At 39.6% G+C, this 25,676-nt stretch overlaps 1 protein-coding gene across 16 annotated transcripts in view; it reads right to left on the reverse strand.

Moving 5' to 3' along the window:
• Window positions 1-25,676, reverse strand: part of LOC104608197 (uncharacterized) — a 66,712-nt gene that overhangs the window by 17,055 nt on the left and 23,981 nt on the right. For 13 of the 16 annotated variants that reach the window (XM_088894280.1, XM_088894284.1, XM_088894285.1 and 10 more), the window contains 4 exons: window positions 14,509-14,556; window positions 14,300-14,397; window positions 13,904-14,013; window positions 13,595-13,697 (listed from right to left, as the gene is read on the reverse strand). In XM_088894280.1, the coding sequence (XP_088750406.1) occupies window positions 13,595-13,697; window positions 13,904-14,013; window positions 14,300-14,397; window positions 14,509-14,543 (346 nt within the window). In that variant the 5' untranslated portion in view covers window positions 14,544-14,556. Of the gene's footprint in view, window positions 1-13,594; window positions 13,698-13,903; window positions 14,014-14,299; window positions 14,398-14,508; window positions 14,557-14,688; window positions 16,111-25,676 lie in introns of those variants that run through there. The other 3 variants (XM_088894277.1, XM_019199572.2, XM_088894288.1) reach the window with 3 other exon arrangements.

The following is a 25,676-nucleotide window of genomic DNA, read 5'->3' on the forward strand; positions in this document are numbered from 1 at the left end:
TCAAATCCTTTCTCTCATATATGTGCCTTCCTGTATAGTGTCTAACAAGTGATCTTGGTCCCTAGATTTGAGCTGATGTGCTCCATAATATACTCATTAGTTCTTCAACAAATGCTTAGCTGCAATTGATGCAATAATGTTGCTCAATATAATCCCTTCTGACACAATTGGCATAAAGGTTCAAAGATAGACATTATTGGAAATATTGCCCTAACAAAATAAGGATATTTAGAAGATATATTGTAAATATTTCTCCAAGTACTGGAAAATGTGACAACGTTGAGGATTGGAGAAAGATTTAGGAAAACAAGGAAATTCTCAATGAAGCCATGGAATGACAAAACAAGCATTCTCAAGACTCAATTAACTGAATATTAAAAACTATGGTTCGCTACCATTCAAATTTGGTTTCTTACACCCAAGAACCATAAATATAGGTAATCTAAACATCATAAACTAAGCCACGGAATAACAAAAACACTATGCCAGTTTATTGTACTACAGATTAGGTAATGTGCCTTCCCTTCTAATCAACAAAATTATAATGTTGTTCCAGGCTTACTGTAGTACAGAAGAAAAACAGTCCTTGAGAGTGTGGGACTGTTTAGGATAGATGTAGAAATCAAAAGGAATCAAAAACTGCAGAGAAGATTGCTTCTATTGAGTAGAAGATGAAGAGGGAGATGGCAGCAAAGAGGGTTAGAGTATGAGAGGTTCGAACTTCACTCTCCCTCTAACACCCTAACACTATTTCATTAAGTTAGTTTTGAATAATTACAAGGGGGGGCCTTGGTTGGGCAAGAAATTACAAGAACATAACATAGAAGATGATGGGCCCAGAATAAGGCCCATTACAGAAAGGAACATAAACAGTAAGAAAGAAAAACAGCCTATGGGCCATTCGGCCCATCTTCTCTACACTCCCCCTCAAGCTTAGATGTCAATCATGCCAAGCTTGCCAGTGTCATGCTGAAGCTTTGCCTTGGGAATGCCCTTGGTGAGAAAATCTATTAACTGTCCTTCAGATGTGATGAAAGGAAGACACACTTCGCCCGAGGAGACCCTTTCTCGAATAAAGTGTCTATCAACTTCAATATGCTTAGTTCTATCATGTTGCACTGGGTTGTGGGCAATGTTGATGGCGGCTTGATTATCACAGTACAACATCATTGGCTTGTCATGCTCAACCCCAAGTTCCTCCATCAATGATTTTAGCCATAAGAGTTCGGAAACTCCATGTGCCATGGCCCTGTATTCTGCTTCTACTGAAGATCGAGCAACAACCAATTGTTTCTTGCTTCTCCAAGAAACAGCATTACCAGCCACCAAGCTGCAATACCCAGAAGTAGATCTTCTGTCATCAATGTTTCCAGCCCAGTCAGCATCGGTATAGGCTTCAAGTTTCATATGACCATGCTTGGCAAACAGAATTCCCTTTCTTGGAGAGCCCTTCAAATAACACAAAATCCGCTCTGTTGCTGTCGTATGAGTGTCTCGGGGAGCATGCATGAATTGGCTAATACAACTGACAACATATGCAATATCTGGCTAAGTCATGCATAGGTACAGAAGTTTCCCAAGAAGTCTCTGGACGACCCCTTTGTCTTCTAACAATGTTCCATCTGAAGTAGAAAGTTTATGACTCATATCAATAGGAGTAGCAACTAGTCTAGCACCCATCTTCTCAGTTTCAGAGAACAAGTCAAGAACATACTTCCTTTGGGAGATAAGAATCCCATCCTTGGATCTAGCAACTTCTATGCCAAGGAAGTATCTCAATTCCCCCAGGTCTTTAATCTCAAACTCTGTGTGGATGAAAGATTTGAGAACATGAATTCCTGAAACATCATTACCAGTCACAACAATATCATCTACATACACAATGAGGTATACTGCCAGAGGTCCACTCCTCTTCACAGAAAGAGTATGATCAGACAGTGTCTGAACATAGCCAAAGTTAACAAGTGTTGTTCTAAATCTCTCAAACAATGCTCTAGGTGACTGTTTGAGGCCATAAAGGGATTTCTTCAGTCTGCATACATTTCCTTGCATATCTCTTCCATACATCCCTGGAGAAAGAGACATATAAACCTCCTCATGTAATTCACCATTCAGAAATGCATTCTTTACATCCAATTGATAAAGGGGCCAGTCAAAGTGAGCAACTAGAGATAGAAGAACCCTCACAGATGTCATCTTAGCAACAAGTGCAAAGGTCTCCAGATAATCAATCCCATATGTCTGTGTATAGCCTTTTGCAACTAGCCTAGCCTTGTACCTCTCAATGGTCCCATCAGCCTGATATTTAATAGTAAAGACCCACTTGCAACCAACTGGATCCTTCCCTTCAAGCAAATCAACCACTTCCCAAGTGTCATTCTTGTGTAGGGCATCAATTTCAGATCTCATTGCATCCATCCATTCTGAAATATTAAGAGCTTCTGACACAGACCTGGGAATAGGATTAGAGGCAACTGAAGAGAGATAGGAAAAATATGAAGGGGAAAGCAGACTATAGGAAAGGTGTTTGGAAATGCAGTGTGCAGTGCACTTCCGTTTTCCTTTCCTAACAGCAATGGGAATATCAAGGTCAGGGAAAGATGGCTCCAAAGGGGTTGAAACAATACCTGTTGTCTCATATGTGACTAGAAGTGCATGAGGCTCATGTGTTGTAAGGGAAACAACCTACTCATTTCTGAATCTTTGCCTTTGATACACCTTGGGATTGAGGATAGGACGAGGAGGTAAAGAAGGAAGAACAATGGGACAGGGAAAATGGAATGAATGACCCTACCTTGATTCGTTTAAAGGAGACGCAGACTCATCAAAAGACTCAACTAGGACAGGAAGAGGAAGAGCAAACACTTGTGATAAACCCTCCCCCTGTGGGCACTTGTGATAAACCATAAAAGGGAGAAAACTCATCAAATGTGACATCCATTGAGACATATCGAGTGTCAGTCTTTGGATCAAAACAACAGTAACCCTTCTTTGTGGGGGAATAACCAAGGAAGATACACTTGTGGGCTTTTGGTTCAAATTTATGTCTTTGGACACTTGGAACATGTACATAACAGGTGCAACCAAAGACACGAAGAGGAATAGGAAAAAGGTCATTCTCCAAATGAAGAAGATTGAAGGGAGACTTAAACCCTAAAACCCTGGATGGCATACGGTTTATGAAGTAGGTAGCAGTGATGACAGCATCACCCCAAAATCTTGTAGGAACATGTGAAGCAAACAAAATACTTCTTGCAACTTCAACAATATGCCTATTTTTTCTTTCAGCAACTCCATTCTGTTCTGAGGTCCTAACACAGGAACTTTGTTGAATAACCCCCATGTCAGAGAGATAACAGAATAAACTCTTCTCAAAATATTCTTTTGCATTGTCAGATCTGAAAATTTTAATCCTGGTATCAAACTAGGTTAGAACAAATTCATGGAATTGTCTTACAAGTCTTGGAACTTCATCACGAGATTTCATCAGGAATATCCAAGTGAACCGAGAAAAGTCATCAATAAACAAGATAAAATATTTGTAGCCCCCCATAGAAGGTAAGTGGTAAGGCCCCCACACATCAGAGTGCACAATATTAAAAGGAAAATAAGATCTTTTATTGCTCAAAGGATAATTGTTTCTACAATGCTTTGATAACTCACAAGATTCACAATGAATACTAGACACACTAATTCCCTTGAACAGTTCAGGGAATAGATGACTTAAAGCAGAAAAAGACAGATGACCCAAACGACGATGACACAACATAATTCGACTAGTAGACTCTGAAGAAACAGACCCAAAAGCAACATTCCCAGGCTGATCAAGGCATTATCCCGGAGTATCAAGCAAGTATATTCCGTTCGCCTCATGGCCACTCCCAATCACCTTCTAAGACTCTAGATCCTGAAAAACACAGTAGGAATGAAAGAATGTTACACAACAATTTAATGACTTGGTTAAACTACTTTCATGACTGCCAACTGTGCACAAGCAGACTCAACTTTAGTATCTTAAGATTACTATCACGTTTTTTCTGAAACCGAATAGGAACAAGATCAGGATGTAATTTCCAGCACTTGTCTTTGGTGTGCTTTGGCTTCTTGCAGTATTCATATACAACCTCTTTCTTTCCAGAGCCACTAGGAGCCCCCACAATTCTTTTGGGTTTAACCCCCATATTCGCAAAGTGATCACTAATACCAACCCCTTGAACTTAGACCATCCTTCTGCTTTCTTCACTGCTCACCAAAGCATACGCTTGTGACAATGAGACACTTTCCTTGGATAAAATATTCTGTTTTGTGATGTCATATTCTGGGCTTAGTCCGGTTAAGAACTCAAACACCCTATTTCTTTCAACTAGTTTCCTGTAGGTCTCTGCATCATTGGTGGTGTCCCAAGTTACAACTTCTATTAGATCAATTTCTTGCCACAGAGACTTCAAGGTGGAGAAGTATACAGCAAGGGATTTCTCCCCCTGCCTTAAATTTTTCACATCACTTCTCAATTTATAGGCTCTAGCCACATTTAGTTTCTGGGAATAGGTTTCTGCAACACTGTCCCAAATTTCCTTTGCTGAATTCATCCATAGATAGTGTTAGCTAATCTGTGGCTGCATTAAGTTCACAAGCCACCTAATAACAGTGTAATTCTCTTGCATCCACTTCTCATAGGATGGATCATCCTCTGGGGGAGCCTTCTTGCTCCCAAAGATAAACCCTCACTTTCCTCTACTACATATATAAATCTTTACCGATTGTGACAATGCCAGATAGTTGGTTCCATCCAGCTTAACCGTGGTCACAGTCAATAAAGAATCAACTGGAGTTCCCTGAACTTGTCCAAATTCAGCAACATTCTTACTCTCAATCTCTGAGGAGTCCATCATGTAAACACTTCAAATAGGAATTCAATCAACTTCTACTAGTGTACTGAATGAGGATGAGCTAGGACTGTGTTAAATCAGCCTCAAATACAGAAATACACAAGGCCAAACCACACCCGGAAGCTGTGAGAACCAAGCCTGGCAGCAGAGAAGATTGCTTGGATTAGCCTTCAAGAAGTAATCAACAGACCTCCAAGCACTATGCACCCAATTGAAGTACATTTTCTAATCAGGGATTCTAGGTACTCACCAACAAGTGCCCTAAAAAGAGCAAAAAACAGTCCGTAGTGATTAAGGGGCCCTTTTACAAACACTGTATGGGCAACAAAGAAGACCCCAGTGTCAACAAGTGAGAAACACCTTAGAAGCAGTCCGTACAGGTCCAAAAAACAACCAAACAGAAGCAAGAACTCGCACCACTGAATCCAAAGAGGTTTCGACAGCTTGACAGTCCAAAAAATGGAGAAAACCAACCCAGAAATCTCTGGGTTAAACTAGATTAACCACAGCCGAACAGTTGTACAGTTTCAAGGGAACTTCGAACACTTCAACAGTCCCCAAAACAAAAATATAACTCAGGAATAACTAAGTGCAACTTACAATCTCTAATTTGAGCTCCAAATCGGGAACCAAACAGTCCTTTTCTCTGATTCTTCCTAGTCACCGAACCACTCTCCAAGAGATTAGAGTCTTGGGCACCCTCCAATGACCTCCAAGAATCAGGCGAACAAGTTGAAGCTTCCAGCCCTAGAACACCCTCATGCAGTCGGCTGGACTACATGCACATGAGAGCCAAGCCAAGTTCAGGCCTGCTCTGATACAAAGAAGAAAAACAGTCTTTGAGAGTGTAAGACTGTTTAGGATAGATGTAGAAATCAAAAGGAATCAAAAACTGCAGAGAAGATTGCTTCTATTGAGTAGAAGATGAAGAGGGAGATGGCAGCAAAGAGGGTTAGAGTATGAGAGGTTCGAACTTCACTCTCCCTCTAATACCCTAACACTATTTCATTAAGTTAGTTTTGAATAATTACAAGGGGGCGCCCTTGGTTGGGCAAGAAATTACAAGAACATAACATAGAAGAGGATGGGCCCAGAATAAGGCCCATTACAGAAAGGAACATAAACAGTAAGAAAGAATAACAGCCTATGGGCCATTCGGCCCATCTTCTCTACAAGTACAAAACAGTGATATGGATGTCAAGTCTTGATCTGTGGATACATATCGATAACCAAGTTCAAATGGTCATCTATGTTCTAACAGCTGCCGGTTGGCTGATGACTTGGATGTCAAGCTGGAGGATTTCCTGCTGGAAAGTAACTCGAAAGCCGAGCTAATTGGGGGTGGGCTAGGAGGTAGTTTGGTTGCCGAGCTAAGTAGATCGGCGAGCTGTGTAGTTCTCTAGAGAGACTTGCAAGGAAATGGTTTCGGAGTGTGCGAAAGCTGAATCGCGTGTACCTTCTCTCAGAAGAATGAAGCCTTTATGTAGGCATGGGGGGCTGGAGGCCCCCAATAACGGGTTCGAGATTCCCGGAGAGCCTCTCCCACTATGCCCGAAGAGAATATCTCTGTCAGTTACGTGATCCGCACAAAGGGCTAAGATCGATTCGATCAACTCTGAGGCGGACGATGCGGGTAGGTGGGCTTAACGGTCGAGCATTGTTACTCCTAGAGAATTCGGTCTTGATAATGAGCTCAAAGAGTAAGTCGACGAGCACGTCTTGCAGGTCGCTACATGTTCCCAAGTCAGCTCAGCTAGTCCTCGGAGGAGGTTGCTCCTTACACTGAGGTACCTTAGGTCAACCAAGCCGAGGTACTATAGGTCATCCCTAGACAAGGTGCTGCTAGCCGCTCCGCCAAAGTGATCTACTTACTCGATGTTGAGATGTCATCTAGGTGTCTAGGGGTGCCACATGTCGTGATGTCATTTGGAGGACCAAATTACCCCTCATCAATTGCCCCCCACTCCTAAGTCAACGTTAGCTCGACGAAGGGAGTAGCTCACAATTGCCTTTCTCAGTCTGGTAATTTGTTCCATTGATCCACAAATCGCTTGACTCAAAGACGGGCGAGGCTGCCGCAAGGTTTTAATTTTCAAAATTTAAGTGGGCGTGCAAGTTAGGTATGCAAAATCAAAATTCAAATCAGCCCGCACGTAGTACAGTCTTTTCGATCGTTGATTTGTCGGTAGGGCATCTTAGCCGTTGATTTTCCTCCCCAACAGGCTATAAATAGGGGGTCCCCATTGGAGTCCCACTTGCAGTGCTTTGAGGTTTTCGCCGAGGGAGTGAGTGATTAGTTAGAGGAGAGTCGTCGAGAAGTCGCTATTAGGTCGTCGATTGAAGTTTGCCTGCTGTCGGTTTCTATTTTCCCAAAAAGCTGGTGAGTTCTTTTATTTTGTAAACATGTTGGGGTCTTCAGGTGGTTTTGAAGGGAGGTCGTTGAACTTTCCTTGGGTTGAGGAGAGGTCCTCAACACGAGAACGGCAAGGCTCTCATGCCAAGACCTCAACGTCTTAGTCGGATCTAGAGATTACCCTATTCGGCCCCAGCGAGCTGAACGGGGAACAAATAGTGAACTTAATCTCAACATTCCAAATCCCTACTGTATACAATTGCATCCAGCCCAGCCCGGATCAATTCTCGTGGAGTCATGGCCGAGGTGAGGTCTATGTCTTGGAGGAGGCGCTGATCGCCGGCCTTCGTTTTCCTCTGCACCCTTTCATTCCCAAGGTGCTTTCCTTTTATGGTGTCTCCTTGGGGCAACTTCATCCTAATGTTGTCTGGACTCTTGTAGGGGTGCTTTCTTTGAGCTATTACTTAGACTTCCCTCTAGATATATATTTTTTCAGGGTTGTGTAGCATAAAAAAGGTCCCAAACGTGCCCTATTGCTTCTATCTTCCTTTCTGTCGGGATTATAAGCTACTAAAAGGCTTTCCTTCGAAAATTAAGGATTGGAAGGGCAGATATTTCTTTCTTTCTCGGGAGGACGGCTGGCCCATGGATACTGTGTGGCAACGTGATGCGAGAAAGGCTGTTGAAGTAGAGTTCGATGAAGAGCTGAGTCGTAAAGTTCAACGTCTCGTGAATCAATAGTTTCTAGTAGAACGGTTTCTAACCGAACCCATGCTCGTCTAGGCCAGCCTGAGCCACTTAGGTAGGTCGGTCAAATCGTCCTTTAGGTTTCTACAGTTCTCAGTATCGTGGATTATATCGTGGTGGAAATGGCAATACTTGTTAGGGTTTCTGTTGGCAGGGTCTCCTCTCATCCTGGGTGGCCATCTTATGTACTCAGACATCTTTATCTACATTAGTATTTCGCCTCGTTTTGCATTTAGGGCAGTATAATTCCGATTCTAAACTAGCAGGGTTCTGGGTCGCCGACCTGATCTGGAACCTCGATGGGGAGACCTGCTTCGCTTGTTGCGGGGTGATCGGCTTTTCTTTGGCGACTTCCTCTTAAGCCATTGCTTGTTGTTCCCTGCTTCTTCAGTCCTTTTTCGCTTGCCATTCAACTCTAACTGCGATCCAAGCACCTCTTCAACCTTCGTGAACTTGACCACTTTGTTAAGGAACTCCTCCATAAAGGCCAAAGGGTTCAACTCAACTTCCTAGCACAAGTCTAGATGTTGGACGCCGTTGACCGTTGTGGTGAGCTGGACAGGTAGGTCTGTTAGACAGTTTTGTATGCCCTTAGCTTCAATCAGAATGATGTACTTTATGAGTTTATTGTAAATGAATAAAAGTGCATATTTGATTCATGTTCCCTTAGTATGTTTTTGTGTAATACCCTTAAACTGGACACTTAATGAGACTCGTGTTAGTTTAGAATGTTCACAGCCAGTGGGTCGGTCTGGGGAGACCTATCCTGATAAGGCTGACACTGTGGTGCCACCAAGTCGGTTGGGGTAGCCTGTCTCAGCTGCCAAGGTGAAACCCTAGGCACATACAGTGTAGGATTAATTGAATCTATGAATTGGTCCAGATTTCCAATATTGCCCTGGACCTTGGAGATTGATGGGCAAAACTGGAAAGTTACACCCGACCTCTAGACTCGATTATGATACTGCACTAGGTGTCGGATTGGGTTGTCTTTGATATACCAATCAGTGAGATCCTTAGCGGGGGTCAAAACCTGGGTATGTTGGGACAGTCTAAGAATTCATCTGAGTGGGTGATCATAGTGACAGGATCAGCCCCTTTGTCGGACAAAAGTAATGATCGGGGATGCATTCTCACTGATGGAAACCAAGACTGCCGGCAGCCAATTTCAATCGTTGAGATTTGTTTTGCAAAGTATATTTTATATGAGATGTAAAAGTATATATATTATGGTTTCTAAAATGTTTGCAAGAAGGTTTTAATTCCCGGGATCCATATAAGTAGAGAGTGCAACATTGTTCCTTGCAACCGAGGGAGGGGTCCTCTCTTGTCGGGCAGTGTATGATCATTATGGGCTGAGAGGTTAAGTGTAAGACCCCATTGAGGGTAATACCTGATGGGCTAATCATGCATCTGCCCACAGTCCCTAGGTGTTACAAGGTGGCTTGGCCCAAGAACCACTTAGGGTAAGTTTTGGGCCCATAGAACCCATTTGATGGGTTTTAGGGGGTGCATTGTCCATAACAGTGTATTCGGCCAGGCCTTGTAACAAAAGCTGGGCCGAACCCATGTGGCTGATGTGTAGATCAATGCTTGGGTCCCATGTCATACAAGGAAGCCCAACTGGGCAGTAGTTAAGAAGGTTAAGTGAGCACATAAGCTTAATGGGCCTAAAGCCCATTTCGAAATAGGCTATTTAATTAGTTAATAATGGGGCGAATTCTGAGATGGATTAGCAGATAGGATAGGGACTTGACCCTATCCACTCAGAGAGTCCAGATCTGAATGTGATTCAGATCTAGAAACCTCCTAATGAGATTAGGAGAAAGCTAATCTAATCTACAGATAAGATAAGGGTTTATCCCTATCACCTAAAGAGAGGTATGATCCAAATATGATTTGGATAAGCAACTCCTAATTGGATTAGGAGTTAATCTTTTAGATTAACAAAAGGAGGGGGCGGCAACCTTTAGAAGACACACAATCAAATCCTCTTCAGAGCTGAAATCACAGAGAAAAAAGAATTAAGCAACCCTGCAAAATTCTTTCTTGTCGCCTCCCTGTTCTTGCCGCACTGTTTGCCAATTCGATCTCCAGTTGTGGGAGAAGTCAAGATTCGATTTTGACATCAGTTCTTTGAGAAAGAATTGATAGGAAGCTGTGCTCACGTGCCATCCTGCTAATTCTTGCGAAGGACAGAGTTCTTGGAGAAGAACACTGCTGATTCTGCTCCATCCTGCACTGCGCCATTTTCAGTGGGAGCAGTCTTTGGATACTTCCTTGGGCGTGAACACCTTCGTTGGGGGATACTATTTCTCTGTATTAGGTATAATCCTCTCCTACTCCTTTTGGTTCAAATCTGGTTCAGTTTATGGTTCAAAATTGATCCTTGAAAATATGATTTTCTAAATAGGGAATGCAATTCCCAGTTGAAGGGAGAGAAAAATTTTTGAAATTCGCCCCCTTATTCTGCAAGATTTGGGTGTCCATACGATGGATCTCTCATCCCTTCAAGGTTGAGGTTAGGAATTTGTAACCGCTCCAAATTAAACCTTTTAATATAATCTTAAAGCTTCTTGTTCGGCCTCTTAACGACATTTAGTAGACAGGTCGCCAACTTTGGGCACCTCCTGCTGGTTGCAAATTGCATGGTAAATAGGTCGACGAACTGGTTCCAGCTTCTTATGGAGCCTGCGGCCAATCCCGAGTACAATATCCGAGTTGTACCTCGGAAAGTCATCAGGAAGGCCATAGGCTCACATCATTGGCCATGTGTAATTGCATTAAGGCTTGAAAACTGTCAAGGTGGTCAACGGGGTCTATTGTTCCATCATAAGATTCTAGGCTGGGAGCCTTAAAGTCTTTAGGCCACGGGGCTGCAAGGATCTTGGCGGCTAATGGCTAGTGGTGAGGTGCGATACACATGTTGTGCTAGCGAGTTACCAATCTGGCTGGCCTCCTTCTCGTGTTTCTTCTCCACCTCACTTGCGGTAGGCCAAGTTGACTCTTCTTCAAAGCACGACGTGTGCGTCTACGGCACCTCCTTCGGGACCCTTTAGTCGTGCTGGTGGCTTCAGTCCCAATGGGTGTTGTATCTCGGATCATCTCTTCTACTAGGGCCCGATTCAAGTTTTGTTCAGGAATTTGATCCTAATTCTAGTCAAGAACCTGGTTCGGGTTCGATCTGACGTTATGATTCTGTTGTTGCTATTGTTGTGTTCGCAATTGATGTGGTGGTTGTCGTTGCTGTTGTGGCTATTGTTGTGTCCCTACCAAGGTAGCAAACCTTTCTTCCCATGTCCTCATCCGTACGTTCATTCCCCGGACATACTGCACCAACTCATGGAATTGGCGCACATCAATCCCAGCAGGAGCCACTGTGGCAACAATAGCCACAACAGCAACGACACTGTGAGTTGTCCAATGGTCATTGAGGGGACCTTTGGGAGTGGTACAACTTGGTCATGCCCCCAGTGACCTAGTTGTTATTGTTGTTGGCTAGGGGTGTAAACGAATCAAATTTGAATCGAATCAGGCAATATCTAAATTTGAATCCAATTAAAAATTTCAATATCCGAATATCAAAAATTAATATTCGAATTCGAATCCAACTAAATATTCAAATATTCGATTCAATTCGAATTCGACTAATTAATTATTTTAGGTAATTAATAAATATTTTATTTATATAAAGTATATAAATATATAAATTATTTATATAGTTTAATTATTATATATAAATTATATAAAACATTTAAAAATTTTATATATTATATATAAGAATTAAATAATCGGTCAAATTCGGATATTTATCTAATCGAATCAGGTCATATCCAAATTCGAATCCGATTAGCTATTTGGTATGAATAGGATATCCAAATTTGACCAGTTAGATATTTAAATTATCCAAATTCAATTTGATTATGTAGAATCTCGAATTCGAAATCGGATTTTCAAATACCATTGACACCCCTATTGTTGGCAAGCTGGTTGCTTGAAGAAGCCATTAGATCAGTAGAAATGAGAGAGCAAGGTGAGACTATGACTTTTTGTTGTGTATTCCCACAGACGGCGCCAACTGATAGTGCATGATCCGACAGTTCCCGGCTGGCTGATGACTTGGATCCCGAGCTGGAGGATTTCCTGTTGGAAAGTAACTCAGAAGCCAAACTAACTAGGGGTGAGCTAGGAGGTAGTTCGAATGCCGAGCTAAGTAGATCGGCAAGCTGTGTAGTTCTCTAGAGAGACCTGCAAAGAAATAGTTTCAAAGTACCCAGGTTTCTTTTACCCGGGGTGGGCACTCTGATGCTTAAGTCAGTGAATTAGGATTTTAGAAGAAATTAGAATGCTTAGAAGATCAGAGTGTGCGAGAGTAGAATCGCGCGTACCTTCTCTCAGAAGAATGAAGCCTTTATGTAGGTATGGGGGGATGGAGGCCCCCAGTAGCGGGTCTGAGATTCTTAAAGAGCTGCTCCCATTATGCTCGGAGAGAATATCTCTGTTAGTTACGTGATCCATGCAGAGGGCTAAGATCCTTTCAATTGACTAGGTAGACAATGCAGATAGGTGGGCTTAACGGTCAAGCGATGTTACTCCTAGAGAATTCGGTCTTGATAACGAGCTCAAAGAGTAAGTCAGCAAACACGTCATGCAAGTCGCTACCTGTTCCCAAGTCAGTTCGGCTAGTCCTTGGAGGAGGTCGCTCCTTACACCGAAGTACCTTAGGTCGACCAAGCCAAGGTACTATAGGTCGTCCCTGGATGAGGTGCTACTAGCCGCTCCGCCAAGGTGGTCTGCTTACTCAATGTTGATGTGTCGTCTAGGTGTCTAGGGGTGCCACGTGTTGTGATGTCATTCGGAGGACCAAATTACCCCTCATCAATTATAAAACAAATTAAATTGCATAAAATTTATTTATTCAACATGTCAAGTTGCATGAATACTTCACTCATATTTTCATATCAGAATTAATGAGGTATTATATTAATCTTTTACAAAATTAAACAAGGTACCATAGTTTACCATTACATATCTTTGATTCACTGGTACATGCATTATTTGCATGTGAGTGTGCGTGTGTGTGTGTGTGTAGATGGCATCATTTAATATAATTACATGCATGCATAAACACACTCACTTTAGGGATAAATATTAAAGCAATAACCTTTGGAATCTTTAGCAGTTCCTCATGTCCAAATCATTGAGCATAATTTTCTTTTGTAATTTTTATACCCTATTTGTTTCCTCATCCCACAGCTTGGATTGTTGGAAGACCTAAGGTAGGGCCTGTCTTAGAGGATTAAAGAGTTCCAGACAAGTTTGTAAAACATACTTATGCCCCCTTTCCTTTCTGTATTTAAGTCATGTTCATGGCAGGTCATCTTTGAGCTGCTCTCCATTTAAACACCACATGGCTCTACAAATCTCATTGACTAAAAATTGTTTCAACATGATAAAACAATGAGATATACTCACAATCTCGATTTGTATAGGTTCATAGAAATACATGTTTTGTTAAATTGGCAGTAAAAACAATGGCGTAAGATAAGAACTGGAACAATTTATTAACCAAGAGAAGAAGCTCCAAACAAGGTCTATAACTTACCTGCTTCACGAAGCCCAGTTCTTGGAAACATAGCTTCTGGTACACTGTATGATGTGGATTCCAAGGGAATGAACCTGTCCAAACTAATCCCCTGCCTATAATCCTGCTTGATGAGAAAAAGAATTCAATTATAAATGCAATTCAAGCATTTTAAAGATGACATCAGTGGCATTCCTCTTGCTACCAAATGCATAATCATCATCATCTAAGCCTTGTCCCAAATATATGGGATCGACTCAGATGACAGACGAACAATTCTTGCTAATAACAATACAACACAAAATATAAAGAAGCTGACCAAAGCCTCACCTCGAAGGAAGGTTGTTCATTGGTCAAATGATCCTTTCGCTCTCTAGAGGTATATACATCATAAAACAAAGACCACCAGTCCCATAAGAAGCCCTCAGGCGAACTAATCCCTAAAAAAAGAAACCCAAGTTCCTGATCATAAAAGGCACTTAGACAAATGCCTTACTGCAAAGAAGTGTTTCTTTCTACTGATTAAACGATTTCTTTCAGAATGCAATCAATGCAATATCGATCCCACTGTAAGGGGAGAAATAATGAGAGGGAAACTTCATCATCACCAAGACAGAGATCAATCCGATTTTCCACAATGGAAGTACACAAACTCATTCGTTCAAGAAAAATAGAGAAAAATATGAAACAAATCAAAATGAAAAGATGGCTTTAACGATGCATTACAAAGAGGGCCGTCCGCAACTTCAGCCTCTTTCTTGAATATCCAGGCCGTCGTATGCATGTTCTTTCTCAAGAAGTAATCATAAAGATATCTGTCAAGCCTAAACAAACGAACCAAGTAATATGCTTAGTAAATAAACATGAAGAAGACACAGACTATATAACAAGCAAGGATGAGAAGAAGCATGACTGTTAACGGCGAAGAAACTAACATCATCCTTGCGTCAAAATTTAAACCCGCCATCATCAGATACTAAAACCTGAAATGAACAAAAAAACAAGCTCTTCAACTCATAGTATAAAGATTGAAAACAAAAAATAAAGCGCAAACAGACAAAAAAATGAGCAGAAATCGAAATGGTTCAACAAAAAACAAAGAAAATAACGGTTACCGCAAAAGAAGATCAAAACCCACTTCGCTGCTTGAATGAACTGAATCATCAAATAAACCTCAAACCGACAAATACGAGCTCAGGGAAAGGGAAAGAGAAAGAGAGTGCCTGAACAGCCTTCAACGTGGAACGAACAAGGAAGCGAACGCAGAACTAAGAGAGGAGACCAGAGAAAACTTTCTTCATCAACGAAGCCGAATGGAGGCGACGGAGAAGCCGCCATGCAAAAAAGCTCGCTGGTTAATGAATGAAGTAGGGAAGAAACATTGGAGACACCGAGACAAAAAGCCTTTTCACAGTTCTGCTCATTTATATCACGGGCCCTCACTCGCGCGCTAACCCGAGTTAAGAAACTGGGCCCTTTACGATGAATTAAGGGAATATTGGACTATGGTAGGGTGTTTCTAGTAATTATGCATTCTCCTCATTTACTAAAATGCCCTTATTCGCCGTCCTGACTCTTGGTTGGTGTTGCCCCTTTAGTTCAGCGGATCGATGAAGATTTGCCATTGTAGGAGGGAACTGGACGTGAAGTACGAGGTCAGACCTCCAGGCCCATAAATAGTCTATTTATATTTCGAGACATCAACGGGCTGGGCCGACGGGCCGGGTAGAGATCTAGTGATCTACTGTCCCAACGGGCCACTGCATGAGAATACAACCGGTTGGGATTTTTTGGTTGCAGATCTGAATTCGGGCAATTGGGACGGGATCTATTTATCTATAATATATATAATAGAAAGAGGAAAGAGGGGAGGGTCCTCTTACAAGAGAGCTCATCTATTTATTTCTCCACTCATTTTTCATATGTACACTTTTATTTTTAAATTAATCCATTAAAAATATAACAAGTCAAAATTAAAATTCTTAAATTGTTTTTCATAAAATCCATATTCAATTAATAGAATAATTCTTAAATCTCTCTCTCTCTCTCTCTAAAGGCCAATCTAAACATGAACCTTATCTTGGACCCAAATTAATGTCAAAACACAAATTTTTCCACCACTACATGGTGTGGACCTATCTTCTATTCTTCTTATGTAAAAGTCTAAAGAAACCATTGCTCCTTTACATGGCATATTATGTTTTTCTCTATTTTGTTATTAATTTAATGTATATTTGTTTCATGGATTGTTCATGTTAAATACTAAAATGCAAATAAATCATCTAATATGAGTTAATGGTTGTTTCCATTCATTCAATTTGAAATTATTTTTTTTAACTCGATTATTAATCTCATGCTAAAAACATTTTCAAATTAGGGGCAGACCATTCCCTCAAACCCTTAAACCCCCATAAAACCTATCAACTAAGTCACCACCAATTGGTTCTCATGTTAAGCAATTGATTTATATAATTTTCATAATATTTATATATATAGACATAAATTTGAAACTTAATAACTAAAAATAAAAAATATATATATATTTTTTCTATTATTTTATAAGAACTTTGATGAATAATTCCTATTTCTAATATAAATTCTATCTACTATAAGACTGGGACCCACCATGTCTGTGATCTATAGATAGATCATATTGAAACATTTTCTTTGTTCTTAGCAGATCCGGACTTGGGTTGGTGACGAGGACAGGAGTGATCCAGCAGAGGCCCGGCATGGCCCACGCCCCACCAAGTACTCAACACCTTAAATCTTAAATTCTTTTGAAAGTGTGGGCCTTTGATTCGGCTCTCAGCCCAACAAAAAATAACTGATAGCAGGTTCACAGGTGGACTTTCGTCTTTCGCTGGGTGATTTATTATTATATATAAAAAAATTCCCTGTGACAACATACAGGAAGTGTGCTCTTGTCGCCTGCGTTCACTCGTGACCAGGGATGACTTCTCTTGTCGCCAGCGTTTGTTAACATTTAGTATGTAGGAATGTTGAGTGGTTTGTCCAATTGTCCCCACAACCTTCTAACTTAGACCATAAGTTAACATGATCAAATGAGAGCATTTGGCCGGACAATTTGTCCAACTGGGTTGGAGCGAATAAAACAACCCCCCCTCCCCTCTTGTGTTGCAGAAATTTATCAACCAATTATCTAGTTGAAACTTAAGGCCGTGTAAATGTGATGGAAAAACCTATCATATAAAAGTCAGTCAATGGAAAAATCCATCCTATAAAAGTCTATTAATTAAAAACTATTAGACCGTTGGAAAATTTAAAGTAATGCAGACCATAAGTTAAACATGATCAAATGAGCATTTGGTCGGACAATTTGTCCAACTGAGTTGGAGTGAATAAGACAACCCCCCCCCCCCCCCCCCCCCCCCTCTCTCTTGTATTGCAAAAATTTATCAACTAATATGAATATTGGATTATTTAGTTGAAACTTAAGGTCGTGTTTAAATGTGATTGAAAAACCCATCATATAAAAGTCAGTCAATAGAAAAATCCATCGTATAAAAGTCTATTAATTTAAAACTGTTGGACCATTGGGAATTTTAAAGTGAGAGTAAATGTAAAAATACATCAATTTAATCGATGTATCATTTACATCGATTACCGATGTAAAATTCAACCAAAAAAGCATGTTTACATTGATTTTCGATGTAACTTTTACATTGAAAACAATCAATTGCAAAAGTGGACCGAGTGTAAAGTTTTACACCAGTCCACTTTTACACAAAAAACAAACGGTTGTAAATGCGAACCGACGTCGATCCACATTTACATCTCAGTCAAACACAGCCTAAAAGAAAAAAAAATCAAGGCATGTGATATAGACCTAAAGCCTATATAATGGGTCGGTTCGGTTCAATTTGGTTATGCTAAATCTTCCTAACCTATTGACAATGCTAGTTGGACCATGAGGCTCAGGTTATACAAGGCCCAACCAAATGCCACGCATGTTTAGATCAAGAAATTTTTAGACCCAAGCCCAATTCCAATATTGAGAATCCAATACCAATCCATGCAAAAGCTCGAGCTGAGTCAGGTTGAGCTTGGGTTGGGCCCACCCAAATTGCAAACTAAATATGTATCGAGTAGGAGAGTGCCTCCACCAAAAGCAGCATGACCTTGTCTAGAGGTGTAGCGGTCCAGCCCGACTTTGGACCGGCCTGGCATGACCCAAGATGATGGCATGTGGGCCATGCCAAGCCCCACACGGTTGTGTGGGTTGTGTTGGGCCTGGGGTTTAGGTCCATGGGCCAGTCCAGCACGGCACAACTGAGTAGACCATGTCGCCCGTGGCCTTCATGCCGGCATGGCTCAGCCCATGGCACGACCCATATTATATTATATATATATATATATATAAATTATAATTATATAATAATATATAGTATATAATATATTAATAAATTAAACAATTGTGTTCAATTTTATTATATTAAATTATTTAATTATTGTATATATAAGCAATTGTATACATCAAAATTCATATAAAACTAAAATTTTAAGCTTTTTTTCAAATTTTTAAATAAATAGCTTTGGCCCAACCCACGGCCCAGCTTGGCCCATGGACCAGCCTGGACCGTGGCACAACATGGGCTTGGGCCTTGGGCCGTGCTGGGCCAACCCCCCAAGTTATCCCAGGGCAAAGAAGCATGGCCCGAGATGGCCCACGGGCCATGCTGTGGCAGCCCAGCCCGACCTAATTTACACCTCTAACCTTGTCTTTAACCCTTCAAGGAAGGAACTAGTGTTAATTTTTTCTCAAAGCTGTCAGTCTAATAAACCCATTTTCTGTTGTTTGGGGGAGGGGGGTCCGCCAATGATTTAGCTTTCAAAGACAAAACAACTACCACAACGACAAATTGGCGAACACCCCCTAAATGCATAACCTAAAGCCTAGCATTAGCATAACCAATGGCCTAGGACCACTTAGATGTTTGGTAAGGTAATAATTTTATCTGCCGGTGCATTTAAGGGGGCGTTCTACAATATGAATGTTTTTGTTTTTACTTGCTTTTGAAACAGTCCCATCAACAAAAAAAAAACAAAAAACATGTTCTTGAACTCTATTTTTTTGTTTTTAAAAGGAAAAACAAATTAGTTTTGTTTAAAAAATAGTACATATTTTTTGAACCAACAAAAGTATTGGTTTTTAAAATAAAAACAAATTTTTAGCATAAAAATTATATGATTTATTATGGAGCATGAATTGAATAATTAGATGAAAACATGTTTTTGAAACTAAATTCAAGAACATGTTTTTGGTATCAGTTTTGAGAACAAAAAACAAACACACAACCAAGAACATGTTTTTGTGTTTTTGTTTTGAGAAACAATCTGTTTTCAAACTAAATGGTTTTGATTAATTTTTGAACCGGCAACAAGAAAAAAAAAATCAAGTTGTAAAACACCTCCTAAATAATTAGCCACATCAGCATTCTATCATAAATAGGCAAAAATTATATTTGATCATGTCTACTCATGCACCAACACAAGTCTCTATAGGAGTGTTGCCAAATTCATGGTTTTGTTGGGTTCAACTATGAATTCATAGGGGAAAGGGGGAGGGGGGTTGATTGGACGAAGCTCTTTTGGTATCGTATCTTTCCAACAATATAGATTTTCCCAATTTTTCAAAATGAGAAACAACTACCACATCAGCAAAATCGTATTGTTTTTTTTTTCCACTGGATATTCTTTTTGTTAAAATGACAGCCATCTTTATTTTAGAAACAAAATCATAAATACCTTAAAAATTTGCCCAAGGGGCTTATGTTTCTATAATTTATCTACAATCAAGGTTTCAAAAGGCTTTAGGCATAGTTGAGGCGTAATGGCCCAAAAAGGTGAGGCGCAGGCCTCAAAGTTTAAGAAAATATTAATTAAAGTTTATAAGCAATAAACTTTAGCATTTAAGCATTAAATAAAATAATAGCTAATCAACTAACAATTATAAACATTTTATATTGCATGTACAAACTAATTTAGAAGAAATAATAATAATAATAATAATAATTATTATTATTAAGAAAAAATCAATTAGGAGAAGAAATGAGAAAAATAACAAACTTGGGACATCTAAGAACTTGATTAGTCCTTTTTACATTGAACTATCTTAAAACACTAAGAAAAACAAACATAATTTGATTTACCTTTTTGTTTGGCCCATATTTATGGAAGTGTTTTTCCTATATGTTTTAAATTATAAAAATACATATTTTTTGCATTAAATCACTAATTAATTATTGATATTTGAGACTTACACCTTTTTACACCTCACGCCTTTGAGACTTTGTTGTTTCTGTAACAGGGGTATCTTTCCTGATTCTGGCCATTGCTGCCCATCAGTAGGAAACCCCCATTCATACCTTAAATAGTATTACTTAAAAACTGTCCATTTTGGCTATGAGAACAGACTTCAAGCCTTGGCATCATTAGCACAAAGTTATAAATGTTGCCAAGCTACAGAAAGATGTGTCTTGGTCGCATCCTCAGTGGACATGGAGGCTTGGATGTGGATAAATATCATGCATTGGGGATACTGTCCGGAAACGGTACAGATACTGAGCATTGTGCAATGTGGGGGCAGCAACAACCAACACTTGACAGAGAGAACTGTGCTTTAACAAAACCATGCAGTATATAAACTGAGCTTCAAGTAATGTAAGAATGTGCATCCAAGCAATGTAAAAGCAAATGAATATGGATAACCCTCTTGAGTGGGTGGGAGTTACTAGGAATTTAGAATTGTGCTTGGCATCGCAGTGATTATCTGCTTTTATTTATAAAAGGATAGTATAAATTTCATTGATAACAAGATGCTGTACATTGGGAAAAAACAAACAGCTGCCCACGCAGCCCTATACTTTCAGACCCTGTTTCTTTAGAAAAAAAGATTCTTATGTAGAAAAAGGGTATGGTATCCTCTTTCCTTGAACAATCCATGGATAATCAGGATAGATAACCAAGAAAAAATGTTCAATTTTTTTCTTTTTGAATACTGAATCTAAAGAGTATTCCTTGTTCTGAAAATCCTGCCGTTTCTCTCCTGCCAAATACAGCAAAATATCACTGGTGGAACAATGTTCCATGCCAGCCTCCCCCTTTTGAGCAGGCATCTGCCTAGTGAACGGTCCTAAGATTTTGGACCATGCCCATTCAGTGTAAAAATAAATGATTTACAGGTTCCAAATGGTTATTACACAGCACACAATTAGGGGAATCCACTGCCTTACTCTTCATCATCAGATTATGTCTTGTAAGTTGTAACTATTCTGTTTAGATATGTAACTATTCTGTTTACAGGAAGTCAGCAACTGTCTGATCATCTGGTCTGCCTAGAAAATTGGAGAAAGATCTTATTGAGAAATGGTCTGATTTTCCCCCACCCCTAGATTCTTCTATCAAATCGGTCAACATCTACCATGTGCTGTATGGTATATGTAACAACTCCATCTAGGATCCTGGATCCTACCTCCTAATCATTTAAATTCCTTCTAAATGAGGTGACCAAACCATCCCTTCTCAATTGTAGACATTGTATTAAAAGGCTTAGGCCTTGAGGTGTGAGGCGTACGCCAAGGTTCAAAGTATCGATATGCCCCTATGTATCGGCAAAAACGTATCGGTACTAAAAAATCACTGCTCAATGTGATTTTTTAGTTTTTTCAAAATTTGATTTTTGAAGATGTTTTTTAAGTGTTTTTTATTGAAGTAAATGAGGATCCCGAAACACCTGTAAATAGGTGTATCGAGACCAAAAGATACAATACGATATGCTCGATACAGGGTGTATCATATCGATGCTTTGAACCTTGGCATACGCCTTGAGGCAAGGCACATAGATTTTGCCTCAATATGTGACTTAAGCCTTTGTCAGAATGAGGCGTAAGTCTCAAGTCTCAAGGCGTGAGGTATAAAAAGGTGTAAGCCTCAAATATCAATAATTAATTAGTGATTTAATGCAAAAAACATGTATTTTTATAATTTAAAACATATAGCTTCCATAATTATGGATCAAACAAAAAGGTAAATCAAATTATGTTTTTCTTAGTGTTTTAAGATAGTTCAATGTAAAAAGGACTAATCAAGTTCTTAGATGTCCCAAGTTTGTTATTTTTCTCATTTCTTCTCCTAATTGATTTTTTCTTAATAATAATAAATTATTAATATTACCATTATTATTATTATTATTATTATTATTCTAAATTAGTTTTTTTATATGCAATATAAAATGTTTATAATTGTTAGTTGATTAGCTATTATTTTATTTAATGCTTAAATGCCAAAGTTTATTGCTTATAAACTTCTAGTTTATAAATACGTGTATCGAGACCAAAAGATACGATATGATATGCTCGATACGGGGCGTATCATATTGATGCTTTGAACCTTGGCGTACGCTTTGAGGCAAGGCACACAGATTTTGCCTCAATATGTGACTTAAGCCTTTGTTAGAATGTGGTGTTTGAGTGAGATTGGGGTGAAAGCAGAGGAACCTATGATATTGTATTGTGACGATCAGGTTGCAATCAATATTGCCCACAATCCAATTCAGCATGACAGGAGAAAGCACATTGAAGTTGACAGGGACTTCATAAAAGAATGGGTAACAGACGGAGAAGTCTGCTTGCCTTATGTCTCTTCAGAGTTGCAGTTGGCTGATGTCCTCACTAAAGGGGTGGCAAAGAACAATCTTGAACATGATCTATGCAAGTTGGGAATGTGTGACATTTACTCCCAACTTGAGGAGGAGTGTTGAAGACTAATCAGTTTTGTGTTGTTTTTATGAGTAGATGTTTTATGTTAGTTGTTAGATAGGTGGTGGGGACCACAGTAGTTATGTGAGTTCAAGCTTGAACATGACTTATAAGGGCATAGTTGTCTTTGTACCGCTCTTATATTTTTAGTATAAATAATAAGTGAAGGGGGCGGCCAGATTATTCTCTTTTCTTTTCAAGATCTCTTCTCTTCTTCTCCTTCTCTCTTCCTTCTCTCTTCAAGAAACTATTTTTTCTGTTCATATTTTTGAATTCAGCAGATTTCTACTTAGGTGATTCTTTAAGAGCTGAAATTATGGCCCAAGCAATGGGGTTTCCAAAACTTTGAAGTGGAAGGAGATTCTAAGCTGTTAATAGGATGGCTGCAGACAAAAAGTCTAGGGGGCATGGACTTTGAGACAACAAATGAGGGAGATTTATTGTTTAGCAAGGGAAACTGGAGTTATCTTTACTTGGGCAAGGAGGTCAGCCAACAATGTGACTGATATTTTGGCAAAATAGGGATCTCAAAGGGAAAATCTTTTTTGGGCTGTACTGTAAACTTTGGGATAAAATATGGGGTCAACACTCATGCTGTGAGTGATTGGCATTGTAATACTCCCTTACTAATTCAATGAAAGTTACTATTTTCAATAAAAAAATAGTTTTGTAAGCCTGTTAAACTGTGTTGTTTGTTGATCTTGGAATCCATCTAAAAACTTTCTTCAGTTCTGTTGCTATGTGATTTCCCATAAAGCCATTACGCAATGTTGGTCCCAGCTATCTGGAGTCTTGGGAGGGGTAGAATTGATATGGTCCTAATCAATGTTTTAAAAACTGACCAGGAGGCCAAACTGTTTTTGCTTCTGGTTTGCGGGTCATTGGTTTGACACATTGGCATTTTGTATATAATATATAAATACTTGTTTATATGTATATATTGGTGTAAACCTGTATTATATCAATAAAATAATGTATAATTATATACTACATAAAATATATGTATATATGTAGTTATTTATGTTTAAATTATATTTTTTTTCAGTTTTTAATTTTTTATTTGTAAAAAAAATGTTAAATTGGAATTTGAGGCCAAAGAGGTTTTTTTTTTTGGCGAAAATAACAGGGCAAGGCGTCAAACACATAGACTTAGAAAAGTTACCCAAAATAAAAAAAAAAAAAGATCACCCCAATCGGACATCCAAGTGCAAAGTCATGGCCTCTGAAAGTTTGCATATACATTTAGTGTGCAACCTGATACCCATTGACCAATGGTTCAACCACCCGGGTCGGATGATTTTTGAACAAATTCTGGGTTTTAGGAAAATTGGATCCGTAATCATGGCTGGGTGATGGTTCAAACATCTGGGTCAATGGTGTGTTTGAAAACATTGGTCCTAACCTTTGGCATTTTTTCACACAAGTGGCTGCCCTAAAACTTGGACTTGTTTTCTCATGCTTGCTAGCCCGAGGTTTAACCATTACACCAAGTAATGGCCCTTGTGATTTTCCTTAAGATGTGCCTATATTTCCACGATCCAACATTGTATAACAGTATGCTAAATACCTGTCTAGGGTAGCAGCTAGCCTCAGCTAGCTCTGCCTATAACAGTATTTGTAATTTTGATCACAATTCCCACCTTGGGGAGTTATACCCCAATACATTTGGCTTTTGTTGTTTACCTCTGCCCTGTTTTGCATACCCATCAGCTATCTTGTTGGCTGATCTCGAATTCCATCTATAAACTATCCTCAACTCCATATTAGTGTTTTCTTTTGGGAAGTGTTTCACGGGAAGATCAACACTATGGATAATGCGCAAAAAGTGACACCTTTTCCTTGTCTCCCCAAATTGGCGTATCCTTTGCAAAGCCAATGGTGAGAGTAGTTACCATGTGCTAATCTCCTTTCATTTGTTGCAGGTATTTGGAAAGGCTTCTTTTCTTTATTTGGGTGCAGGTGGATTTTGCCAATGGAGATGAATAGGTTATTTGATTCAATTACCTTTTAATGGCCCATGAAAAGGGGGAGATTTTTATGGAGGTGCACATGGGCAGCGATGTTATGGACCATTTAGAAAGGAACACAATAATTTTTATTTTTTTTTTTTAGAAGGAAACAAGTGAGGAAGTCGTGAGGGATTGTGTTATGATTAAGCCGTGAGGGATTGAGAAGGAAACTATGGACCTTTTCTCTCACCTTTCCTTCAATGAGATCTGGAGGAATTAGGGTGAGGTGGCAAGAAGCTCTTCAAGAAATTGTTAGATAGTGTATGCCCTTAGCTCTAATCAGATTGATGTACATATACATTTATTATAAATGAATAAAAGTACATTATTATTTCATGTTAACATTGGTATGTTTCTGTGAATTTACCACTTAAATTGGACACTTATGAGATTCGTGTTAGTTTAGAATGTTCTTAACCGTTGGATAGACTTGGGGAATTTACCCTACCAAGACCGACACTGATGTGTTGCCAAAGAAGTTGGGGCAGCTTGTCTCAGCTGCTAGGGTGAGACCCGAAGCACATGTAGTGTGCGTTTGGCTGAAACACTGAACCCGAACCATTTTCCAGTTATGCCATGGACCTTGGAGACTGATGGGCAAAATTGGAAAGTTACACATAACCCCTAGACTTGATTATGGTACTGCACTAGGTGTCGGATTGGGCTGTCTTTGATATGCCAATCTGTGAGATCCATTATGGGTCAAAACTTGGGTATGTTGGGGCAGTCTGAGAATTCACTCAAGTGGGTAATCATAGTGTAGGATTGTCCCCTTTTGTCGGACAAAGAAAATGACCGGGACTGCACTCTCTTTGATGGAAACGGGAAACTTAAAACTACTGGTAGTGGATTTCAACAGTGTTTGAATATATATATATATATATATATATATATATATATATATATTATGTTTTAAGAAAAGTGTTTGCAAAAGGTTTTAATTTCTGGGATCCATCCGAGCAGAGAGTGTGACACTGCACCTTGCAGTCAGGGGAGAGGTCCTTCTTTGTCAGGTAGTGTTTGATCATTGTGGGCTGAGAGGTTAAGTGTAAGAGATCATTAAGGTCTGATTACCTGATGGGCTATATCTTACTTAAATCCATTCTCCTTGGGTCTTCATAGGATAGATGGATTCAATGATCATTTAGCTGTAAATGTTGGGCCTATTTTGAGCCCATAGTGATGTGCTCAGGGGTTCACTGCATTTAACAGTGAATTCGGCCAGGCCTTTTCACAGAGGCTGGGCCGAACCCATGTAGATTTATGTGAGGTTATTGTAGGGTCCCACGCCATACAAATCAAACCTAAATTAGC

This window comes from Nelumbo nucifera, chromosome 1 (genome assembly GCF_055504915.1).
Source record: "Nelumbo nucifera cultivar China Antique chromosome 1, China Antique-T2T, whole genome shotgun sequence".
Lineage (NCBI taxonomy): Eukaryota > Viridiplantae > Streptophyta > Magnoliopsida > Proteales > Nelumbonaceae > Nelumbo > Nelumbo nucifera.